General features: G+C 35.8%; 1 protein-coding gene across 1 annotated transcript in view; it reads right to left on the reverse strand.

The window, feature by feature from the left end:
- Positions 1-12,696, reverse strand: part of LAMA2 (laminin subunit alpha 2) — a 352,582-nt gene that overhangs the window by 255,365 nt on the left and 84,521 nt on the right. The window contains 2 exon segments of the mRNA XM_030447547.1: positions 8,959-9,071; positions 12,076-12,246. Of these exon segments, the coding sequence (XP_030303407.1) occupies positions 8,959-9,071; positions 12,076-12,246 (284 nt within the window).

Consider the following 12,696-nt stretch of genomic DNA (forward strand, 5'->3'; position numbering starts at 1 on the left):
GGAAGTAGTGGATTCTCCATCCCTGGAGATATTTAAAAAGAGACTGGATGTGGCACTCCATGGTCTAGCAACCGCAACAGTGATTCAAGGGTTGGACTTGATGATCTCTGAGGTCCCTTCCAACCCAGCCAGTTCTATGATTCTATGATTCTATGTTGCACTAAGAGCTGACTGTTCAGTAGGTCCCAGGGTCCTTTTTATTACCTTTTTGTGATATTTCCTTTTCCCAGGTCACTGGGGACTTTGACTGCTGTAGCTTTTCAAATACATTGGAGAGTGGCTTAGCAATTACCTTAACCAATTTCCTCAGGACCCTGAGATATATCTCATAAAATTATTCAGATTTCCTTTTTTTTAAAAAAGAGGCCAGTTCACGCTGCACCAATATATCGATGTGAAACTAAAGATCTCCAGTGTTATAGTTTCTGACTTTTCTGCTGAGTGATAAAAAGTACATAAATACTTGTTATTCAGTGAGGTGACAGCTGTTATCCACCTGCTAGAGAGGGATAAAAACAAAGATCTGAAACTGCTACACTGTTAGCACAGGGCATCTGATGCATTATTAACATTTAAACCATTAACATTTCCCTGCTGAAACCTACCCAAACTTTTACTTTGAATTCTCTGCAGACATGTAATTAACTATCTATAATGTATGGTAAGAGGCATCATATTGAGGACCTGGTATTTTGATTTAATTTTGGTTATAAGTTCTGTGAGGCTAAGATCATTGATCTGAATATGAAATAGGCATATACTAATTTAAACTTATTTCCTGAACGTGACAATAATGTTCTCTCCATCTCAATCTGGCAATATTGTGCAACACAAACAACATGAACAATGAAAACATGAATAGAGCAGTAACTTAAGCCTTCAAATAATAACAAAAAAAGATACTTAAATTTATTTTCAGCCTCGTATTTACTTATTTCTTTTCTTCACTTTCTTGTCATATACACCACACTTCATTTTTTTTTCTGCCAAACACAATGATGGTTAAAAAACCTTAAAAACCTATTCTGACAGAGTTTCTAAGCTGTCTCATGTCAATAAACATTGGAAATTTCAAAAGCATACACAAGGAAAGAAGAAACTGAAAAAGAAATGAGATTCTAAATCTGATTTCCAGATGAAAAAAGTATGCATGTATGCAGTGTATACATGTTCAGTTTTGCTTTCCAGTTTTAGTTTTTAATACTTCTTAAATTATTCTGAGAACTGCTTCAGATATGGATAAGTTGGCATAGAATATCAAAAATAAAAAGAAAATTGAGATAAGTAATTTTATTTTTCTATCTCATAGCCCCCTTTTACAATCAGAATTTACTTGTGAATAATGAGAAGACATAACACATTTGGACCACAACCAAGTGAAAGGTTTATCTTCAGCATGAAGTTGTAAATCCAATGTTTCTTCAGTCCCTCAGTTCACAGTAGTCCAAATCAAACAAAAAAAAGCTACATTAATGACTAGTTTTATTGACTATCTAAACTACATAATTGAAAAATTAGTCAAGAAGTTCTTCCAGAGAGAAACTCTGCTGCACATGGACTTCTCACAGCACAGAGAAAGAATAAGTGTAGGAACATATATATATGTATATATATTTTTTTCATTCTTTGTTGTTCAGAACAAGGGATGACCTTCAGTACTTTTTCCTAGAGTGGTTTGGGATCCAGCAACAAGACAAGACAATCGCACAGCTGAGATAAAACTCTTGCCAAGTCAGATTCAATGCTCTTCACAAAGCTCTGACCTGCAGTGCATATTATAGGAAAGCAGCATTTAACCCTGTGTCATGTACTGGCATCTGAGAACTTTTACATCCTGCTAGCTTAAACAAAAGGCAATTAAAAGCAATCTTAAGCATATTTCATCAAATCATTGTATAAATACTTGCATAATGCTGCAAAGTATTACCTGGTGTTCTAATAGTAAGTATAACAGTTTAACACTAAGCTGGCAATTAAACAATTTGAAAGGTGCTCTCTATTAATACTCCTCCCCTAGGGAGAAAGGAAAGGGAGAAAGAGAGAGACTTGTGGGTTAGAAACTAAACTACACAGATTTTATGAAACAGTAATGCTGAAAAAGAAAAATTAAGTATATACAAATATATACAAAAGCAATATCATGTTCCTCCCATCTTTTCCCCCCAAAATGCTCACATCACCACAAAGTCTGCAGGGCAGCCCTGGAAAAGTCCCAGGCTGGGCTCCTGGAGTTAGCAGCAGAAGGGAGATAGGTGCAGGAACACACAGATTTAGGAGGGCACAGAGAAGGATCAACAGCTGTCTGTTGAAACAGAATCCTCCCAGGATGCCAGATGTGGATGAAGAAAAACTTGACCCTCATAATCCCTCAAATTTATACTGAGTATGGTGCATAAGGGATGGAATGTTCTGTTTGTTCAATTTTGGTCACCCGTGAGCTCCACTCCTTCTAAAAGAGGTTTGCTGGTGTGACCCCTTTACTCACCTGTAAGTGAGTATAAGATGTTTCTTACAACTGAGCCTTGGCACACCATTCTCAAGTTGTAACTGTAAACATAAAGTGTTATCAGTCCCAGAAGCAGACACTGACTGAGAAACTTGATGTTAATTCCAGCAAGTGCAACTACTTAGAGGAGACTTAACAGAAAGTAAAATTACAAGAAACAAAAATGGTTCTACCCTGGCTCAAACCAGGACAATAAGGCACTTTCTTGCTATTAGGACTTGCTCCTGCTCCCCTCAATTGTAACTTGCACACAAATACCTACAAAAACTAATTTAATAACCTCTTAACTGATATTCAACTATCCTGCTACAACAGATATTATAATTTGTACTACAGGATTTTGTTGCCCATCTCATAGCATAGGCTTTATATTTCAGTAAGGGTTTTGTGACAAACAGCTAGCACAACAAAAGCCCTATTCCATGAGCACCCCATTCATTTTTTTCAATTTAGCTTTTTATTCATCTAAAACCATTCAATGAAAACATATTTTTCCAGCAAGAAGAGCAAACTTTTCAATGCTGAGACTTCTATGACCCCATTATTTGTCATGCCACCATTCTTTAGAACCATAATTGTCAATAGGATAAAATTAGAAGGAACTCTCACTTTCATGTCAGAACATACACATCACTCCAGATTCTGAAACTATGCACCTGAAGGATGAAAAAGTGAATAGCTCTCTTGGCTAAAATCAAAATTAGAAAAGAAAAAGTGGTATGTATATTTACTGTAGCCATCCAAGGGCAAGTTTTCTCAGAAAGAAACTCTATACATTCTCAACATTTTTTAAATTCTTGTCAGTGTATATTACTTACTGAAGCTGAAAGAATTTACTTGGAAATCTTTCTGACTAACCACCAAGAAATAAAAGTTATGATCTGATTTATTGGGGAGTATTAAAAAATTGGATAAAATAATCCTCTGAAGTTAATAGAACTACTCAATCTAGCTGGGAGCACTTTATATGGTGAGTATTACAATGGAGCTTTCAGTACAATAATGGTTTCTTAGAATTTCAGAATGCATTGAAGATTACTCCCTCCATGTACTACTGCATCACTCATGAAAAACCTTCTGGTTTAATACTGCAGGACAGTCAATTTAACCAATACTTTTCATTAGAAAATCTACAAGCTTAATGCAGCAGGCTCTACTGAAGTTAATGTCTGACATAGATGTGCATTCCTCCTTTTTCAGGCTTTTGTCTGTATGATATCAATGTGGGAAACTTTATTTTGAGACGAACTCGGCCCTGAATGACGTCTGTTACCAGTGTACATACATTCTGTTCAAGCATATTCTCTCCTTCCCATGAAGGGAAAGCCAGGTGGAAGGCTACATAATGTAAAGGAAGGTTACATAATGTAAAGTACACTTGATAACTATATAAACCAGTTAGTTCTTAACAATGTTTACTGTGATGTCAAAATACTTGCTATAGTTCTATTTTGTTTTCTAGGTATGTCAGGTATAAATCCTCACTGGTATATTTATATTTGTTTTCTGGTTTTGCTTTTTCTCAATAATTTCATATGAACTAACTTCAAATCCAACAGTTTTCCTTTGATTGAAAAAAAATATTAGAAGGGCAAGCTGCACTTTGGCTCATCCTGTAGAAACCTTATTGCATTAGCAGCAAATTGTGAAACTAAAGAACTTAAGGGAATGACTAAAATCTTCAGATTCAAGTCTATGAAGGCAACAAAAAACAAAATTAAAAAAAAAATCAGTATTATAACATCCAATAATATGTGTAAAAACTGGCTAAGCAGTTCAGCAAAACTTCCCTTTTTTTCTGTTAGTTCCACTGCCTCTCCCATTTTCACTGCTTTCATTGTATCTTCTTAGAGCTGCTACTATGAGTTCATTAGTGCTTAGGTGTAACCGAGCAAGAGAACAGGAGGTAGGAATTTTTGTGTTCTCTAATGTTTACATTGCTTCAAAACAAAAGGATTCAGAGGCAAGATATACCAAAATACAAATATTCAGGATGGCAGGTCTATGTTGCAGCCATTGTCTGTAGCTCATAGACCAGTATTTTATGCTTCCAAGTTTTCCACTCAGTCAAAGCCAAAGCAGAGTGCCCACTGTTTGAGAGAGGTGGAATTGTTTTCCCCATCATCACCAGATGTAAGTTCCTGTCCCTTCCCCGTGCTGGCATTAGAACACCCCGCAGCAAGCCAAATTAGAAAATTGATCTGGCAGAAACCTAACCCTCCAAAATCAAGACAAGATGTAGTTTTCAGTATTGAGGTACTGATATGGTTCACTGCATGGCAGCACAAGCTCTAGTGCCAGAACAAAGGAGACAGGAATGCTTCCCTTGAGCCAGCCTGGGGAGGGGGATGCCAGAATCCAGGGGTGGGGGAGGAAGGGCATTTATCCATCTTCAGTATTACATTCTGAACAGACTTCGCTTCTCTTCACATTTCTCTCTTTAGACAAACATTTCTGATGGACAAAACAGACTAGCATTTGTTGGTGAAAAGTCTGTTTGGATTAATTTTCATTTCTGTTAAATTACTTTCTGGTCTGGGGATGAAAAGCTTTAAAAAAAGCTTTTTATGTGCTTGAAGCACAGTCATACTGACAAACACAATGAGCAAATGACATCTCACAAGCAAGGTCTCTTCACAGGAGGTTTCTCCTCTCCCATACTTCCCTTCTCCCCCCTTAAAAAAAAAAAAAAAAAGTCAGCAATATTGCATTAAGACATAGAAGAATACCACCATTTGGGTCTGAATAGCATCTGATAGGCTTAACATAAAATCTGAACCCTGCTCAGACATAGATCATAGGAGGGTACATATGCATTGGCTTTTTAGCTCAGATAAGGAGCATGGTTTTGAGGTGAATCTTCAAACTGTCCAATTTAGGATGCTTTGGTTCACTTCATTAATAGTTTGTGGAGCTCACAAACTGGATGAGCTGATCACCTCACCTCAAACTGCCAAATTATTTTCCTGTGCATCACCGATTCTCAAAGATACTTTATCAGTCTTCCACATCATTGCAAAATTAAACCACTAGAGGATCCAGGATAACATAAGTACAGGGAAAATGCTCTCCCTGAAATACATCCAGTTCCATTTTGCCAATTCACTCCTCTGTACTTCTTGAAGAGGTTCATTGTCTGTCCTGCTCAGCATTGCACTCGAACTGCCCACTGCTCTCCAGGCAAAACCCACAGACCCCACACAACCATCAGGAGTGAGAGATGCAGAACAGGAGACAGATTCTCTTGGTAATTTGAGAGTGCTTCACAGATGCAACAACTCAGCACACAGATGAATCTACCTTACCCAGCTCAGATCTGCTCTTCCACTGTAAGTAACCAGGGTAGCTCAACCTCTCAGTTTTAAGCTGCATTTGAATTTGTGTGAGCAGCTCCCAAATAAAACTACAATCATGTTTTAACATCTTATGCACTCACTGGATAAAAAGCACAGTAAAAAATAAGTTCACATGTACAGCTACAAATGGTATTCCATAATATATAAAATAGGTAAAATGATGACTAAATGGCTAAAAAGTCTAGATAAGTGAAGGGTTAAGAGCAAATTAGCAAAGATGCTCAGAAACAAATAGTTCCAGTTTTCAGCTTCTATTTTTGTAGCAGACAGCATAAAAATTTCAAATGTATTTAATGAATTAGAAACCTAACCTCCAGTATTGATAAAAGCTCTTTCTAAGTATTGTGATAAGCTGTAAGGCATACCTTACTGTTTAAGGTAATTGTTGGGAGAAAAGAAAAAGAAAATGCATTATTCCCAACCTGACTGAATACATTTTGGCTTCTCCTAAAGTTAAAATATATGTTAATTCTTCCATTTATTAGTTAGTACTAACTAGTATACACCATTTTTATATGGCTACACTGCATAAAAAGGAAAAAATATGTAGCTTCCTCAAAAGGCTAAGCATTATTTTAAAAAAAGAAACTGTAACAATTTTCCTGATTTTTTCATGAAATTAGAATTGCTAAAAGCATTCCATGTATTGTCATAATTACCATTGCTAACACAAACTAATGTATTCCGGCAATTTTGAGTCCATTACTTGTAGATTTGTCATTTTGTATTTATATCTCACAAAAAGAAGTTACACATTTTTACACTTAAAGCAAGAATTTCTCAACACAAACATAGCAATTACTGAATCTTCTATAAGCCAAAGGCAAAGAATGAGTTTTTTTTTAAGTAGGATCTCAGAAATATCTGCTGATCTTCATCATTCATAGTAGCTACTACACATGACACTGCTGGAAGGGAAATTTAGTATTTTGCCAGTTGTGTTAATTAAGCCCACAATGCCATGCCTACAAAATACTTGAAAAACCAAACACAAATTCCTAAATTCAAAATCCAAACAACTCTTATTTCTGCTCTTTCTGAGCAGTTTTAAAACCAGGCAAATCGCAACATTCCTTTTACTACATTTTAGGGAACTAAATTGTTGTTCTGTTCACATAAGGTGGTGAGTAAATACAGCATTCATTCCTAACTATATGAGTTACTCAAGTCATAAAGAGTGTGACAGACAGCACTAGTGACGTAGGGTCTTATCCCACCTCTCTAACATCCACAGGAAATTTCACACTGCCCCTCTCCAGCCAATATCACCAAATGGGCTAAAGAGAAGGTACTGGCTTCAGTACTGCAAAAGGATGCCTAAGTTTTCTTTGAATAATAAGGGAATGTGGGAAGGAAACAGGCTCATACTTAATGCTTGTCTCATTTAAATAAACAATAAAAAACCCTACCCCACACAACACACAGTGCTGTATTCTCAGACCACTGTGAATTGGCAAAGAAGCCCTTTAAGTACATTGGAACAATCTGTACTTCAGTATAGTCACTGACCCTATAGTTGCTACTTTTTAGTGCATTAGAAAACCCAAAGCTTTAGGAAGTGCACGCATTTGCTCATCTCTTATGACAATCTAGACACTGACACAGCAGAAAAAAAAAACAGATGTGAAACTCTAGCTTTGTAGACCTGGCCTAAACAACTGCATAAGTAAAATCATTAGGGTGATGAAAAAACAGGACGGTTATTTAGTTCTAATATCTCTGGAGGTTTAAAACACAAAAGAAAAAAAAAACCACCACAGAATCTGAAACTTCCATATTTCCATAAAAGGGTTTTAGTTCTGCTGATTGAAAGGGTTTTAGTTCTGCTGATTGAAACAGAAATGCACATTGAGTACATTTGCAGATATAAGGCCAAAGACACAGGTGTAGGATTGTTTCTGCCAGCAACTATGAGTCCTCCAAACCCAGAATGCAAACAGTTCTCCCAGGACTCAAGGGCTCTTCCAGGTATAAAGACTACTGCCCTCCAAGTACTTCAGTGCTGCTGACAAAGGTACTTACAAGAATTTTACCATCAGATGATTTGGATGGCAGTTTTTTTATAAGAAATAAAGCACAAAATCTTGGTTAAACCTTACTGAAATTCTGAGTCCTGGAATAAGTTAAGATTGAGTTTTACCTCTTACAAATAAATTGTATGTATGCATGCACAGAGATATCTCAATGTCCTGCTTGTCCTTTTATTTTATTGTCTAACAAACTGTGCTTTATTCAAGCCTCTTTAGAAGATAATCAGCTATTGTTCTCTTTAAACACAGAAAAATGAGAAAGTAGGGACATAAAGACAGGCAGGTTCCAAGTGAAACCAATAAAATAATAATAATAAACTGAAACAGAAAATTCATCTCATTGAACAGATGACAATGGAGAGGGACCTGGAAAGGAGAATCTCTCTCCAATGAGCCAGAAAAAGGGCCTTCCCTTTTTCCTAGCACCTGGAAAACATTGTGTTTCTATGTACCTTAAAATCCTCTTGCTTACATACTCTGGAATTTATATAACATTTTTTCAAGCACCAAATAACTACATTCTGTATAGCTACCTCTTTCAAGCAAGATTCCACTATCAGGAGGCAATTTATTTAAGGAATTTACTAGCCAAACTCCTCCCTTAACCCAGGCTCTCCCTCAAAATAACCCACCACATGCACATGGATACCTAGTGCAACTGAAGTACTTTGAGTGTATTTAATCCTATGGTATTATGTACTGAAACCAGAAAGAACAGTGTTGTAACAATAAACCTTTAGTCATATGCATTTTTCCCTGAAACCGCCTTTTCATGCTCTTCACCAAGCCAGAAGCTACCATGAAAAAAAACCATGAAAATATTATATTTAAAATACTTTTAAACACAATTTCATAAAAATACACATGAAATAATTTTTAATTTGGTATATTATGTTAAATGAATAAATTGGCTGGAATTATCCATATAAACAATAAAAAAGTTAAGAGAAGAATATGAGTATGCTTTCATAATAGAAAACCGACAAAGAGCAAAAAGGAAAATACCCTAGGTCATCTGTTGTGCAAGAAAGAAAGCCTCTGCAGAAACACACAAACAGAAGTCTACCTGTTGGAGGTCCAACGTAATGGTGACATAATGATATTCAATTCCATTCTGGATACTAGGGCTTTGCCACCAAGTGTTCTTGCCATCAATTGCATTTGTTATAGGATGTCGTTCTGTCAGAATAGCAGAAACACATATTTCAAAATTATTAGGATATTTAAATACTTTTGGGTCTAAAGTATAGATTCCAATACAATTGCAGAACTCATGAGGTAGGACTTTAAAATAAAACCTAGGAAATTAATTTTTCTTTTACTGTTGGGGAGAGGACATGCTTATTATTGGAATACTCCTCTAAAATTAGTTGTTCTAATTTTTATTAGGACCACAACAAGTTGATTCAAAATCCCTAAATGAACTTGAAGGCTCTCCTGATTCTAGACAAAATGTAAACATTTAAATCAGGTGAACACTTCTTGCACTCTTCCAGAGTTTCAGGTACTATGAAGTCATTAAATGCTGCAGCAGAAAAACAGATCAGGACCCCAAGATACAGTATGCAGGGAAAACAGAGATTAAAGTAATGCTGGTGCTTATACTTTTAAGCACATATGGAATTAATTCAGAAAACAATTCAGGAATCATTACAAAGGAAATGATTCAGAAATCATTAAAGAATATATTTCTCAACTGGAAAATTGTCTGACTCACATACATGGGTATAAAGATGATTATAACATCAAAATCCCAGATGCATTACTTTTTCTGTCTACATTTACTCCACTGCAGATGAATCCCAAAGAGCAGGGATAAGAATTTATTTAGAGAATTGAATTCTTCCTAGATTTCGAGAGCTTCTAAATTATTGAAGGTTGCTTACACAGTATTTTAATGTTATTCAGACTGAAAAGAATTTCAGTCGGCATCTCCAGGTTACTTTCTGAGGTCAATCTGTGTCTCTCTCCAGTCAGAAATAAAAGGTACAATGAGCTATATTTTCAATTTCCTAATTGCTTAGAGCATGCCTGTACATTATGAGGAACATAACTCAAAGGAAATTCAAATCTGGTAGGCTTCTTCTGTGCAGATTCAGTTTGCAAGGATGTAAGACAGGAGAAATCCTACCTTCCTCATTAAGGACAAGTTTCGAAACTGACAGGTTTTCAATATAAAACTGGAATGGGCTTCATTACTAGCTAGTCCAAGAATTCCAAATAATTAATTCATGAACTGATTAATTTAGCTGGTTTTGAATTATTATTTAAATTAACCAGCCAGATTGATACTTTGAATCTCTGTTTTCTTGCTACATCAGCCAGCTGTGGAGGACAGGAGTCCTAGCTCATTAAGGAAAGCCAGAATGGCTGAACATATTTAAAGAGTGAGGGAAGGCATAAGCCCTCAAAATTGAAAATTCCCAAACAATAACTTCAATATCATATTATTCAGTGACATAAATGGGCACCAAAATTTGCAAGTTAGAATATTGGTGCTACAAATGATGTTCTTAGTAGCTTTATCTTTATACTGAAGTGAAAAGCAAAACACAGCCAAGCTTTATGTGTTGTCAGTTCTCACAGCTGTGATCATTTTTACAAACCTTGGCAAAAATCAAACTGGCTTGGTGCTAGGAAAAAATCAAACTCAGAGCTCCTTGGTGATTGTGACAGAAGCTGTCTAATTGGAAATTTTGATGTAAGTCTCTTGAAATTGATATAAAGTTAAATCATAAGAAGGAGGGGTTGGGAGATAAATCAACAATTAACTATAATCACCATTATGAAAGTTTAATCATAATTAATTTGAAAACACTGATTAATTGTTGGCATGTTTCGCCTCTTTAAAAGAGAAGGGGAAGTAATATAATATTTGCAAAAAGGACTGGATTGAAACTGCAGTTCAAGGACCAATCTCCCTGATGGATGGCAAGGAGGAGACCTTACAGAGTGAGCCCATATGAGCCCATCAAAATGTGCTCTTTAATGTGATTAACCAGGGAATTTGTTTTCATTTCCTACTACAGTAATTAAGGGGAGGCACTGCAGACTCACACATTCCAGGGGGATCATTTAAAGTCTGGTTACATTACATGGCTGAGCCACCAGTCTGTTATTAATGAGCCATCTCTGTTAAAATAAGGCACTTGCTTCTGCCAAATGCCCATTTAAAAACCTTAATATGAGATGCAGTTGGCATGAAAAGACCAGATATTATGAAACTGGGCAGATTCTAGTTTCTAGGAGAGCATGAGTGAAGGGAAACACATATCTAAATCTTTCAAATAGGGTTTTTCTATATATGTATGTATATACACATACACTGGTTTGGTTTAGTTTTTTCCCCTATAGTTTTAATCACATACTTAAATCTGCTTTGTCATGAGGTGTAAATAATCTGATCTAGCTTTTAGAGGGAAATAGCTGGGGAAAAAAAAAAAAAGAAATTGCCTTCATGATTCTGTGGCCATATTTCTTCCACAATTTTATCTGTTTCATTAAAAGCTGTATTAAATGTCTTTACAACCTCTACCACCTACATTGTCAATATAGCCATAAAAATCTAACAGCATTAATACTATTCATGTCTTTCACTGCAAGGTCACATGAAATGATTTTGTATGACTTGACAAAGAAGCTAATAAATTTATACGTGAGAACTGATTTTGCTTCAAGGTAGTTTTAAAAAACGCAATATAGAAAAGATCAAGTTTCCTATTGACAAACAGTACTCCTTTTTTTTTTTTTTTTTTTTTTTTTTTCTGGCTCAGGGAAACCAAATTAACATCAAAGAAAGAAGAAAAGTACCCCAGAACATGTTAAGTCCTAAACTGAAATTTCAGAAGTTGTTTAGATTGGCCAAAACATTCCACATGAAGGTAAAATGTATCTGTTTTTCATGCATGATCATTATAAATGAAGGGAATTCTACAATAGCTGTAGATACTTGGTTTTTCTAAACTGAATTTAAGTGCTCCGGTTTAAGGATTTGAAAGTTCAGTTTGAGGAATATACATAGCAGATAGATTTTGAAACACCAAGTAGAAGAGATGGGTAACCCAATTTCATAGGAGTCAGGCACTTTACAGTAATCAGGGTGGTGATCTACAGTTTTGTTTGTATCTACAAATCTTGGAAAAAAAATCTTTTTAAAGGACTAAAACAAAAGTGGCACACGTACGATGTGGAACTCTGCTCTTTTGATCACAAATACGGCACTGAGGGTTCCTTGCAGGCTGTCCAGGTACATGTTCAACAAGTTTGCAGTACATTTCCCGACCCTTTTCTCCACAGGTAGCATTGGTTGTGATGAGAGCATTGGTAGCCAGGTTAAGCACTGCAGGAAACAACCCTGCAAACAAAATGAAATAAAATCATAAACAAAAGCAAAAAAAGTGAATTTAGCAGCACAATAATAACTGAACATAACACCTTGTATGACATTAAAGCAAAAGTCATAGTTTTCAACAAGTACAGACCTAATGAAGAACAGAAAGACACCAATAACTTGGGTTTCAAATAAAGCCATGATACTAATTATTTCCTCCAAATTCCCTTCTAGAATTCAAATTGGTACCCTCTGGCTATATCTTGAACAGCAGGACACCAAAGGAGAAAGTAAAGTATGGAAAAACACAAAGAATCAAAAACTTTTTTCTTGGTCAAACCTCATGTTTCTACCTAAATGGACATTGAAATGTTGTATGCAAATTACCTATGTAAAAATCTATTATTCTTTTCTGCTGACATCTCCAAGGGAAAGCTTTTCCTTCACAGACTGCATCACTTGTATTACACTATA

Source organism: Calypte anna, chromosome 3, assembly GCF_003957555.1.
Source record: "Calypte anna isolate BGI_N300 chromosome 3, bCalAnn1_v1.p, whole genome shotgun sequence".
NCBI classification, from domain to species: Eukaryota; Metazoa; Chordata; class Aves; order Apodiformes; family Trochilidae; genus Calypte; species Calypte anna.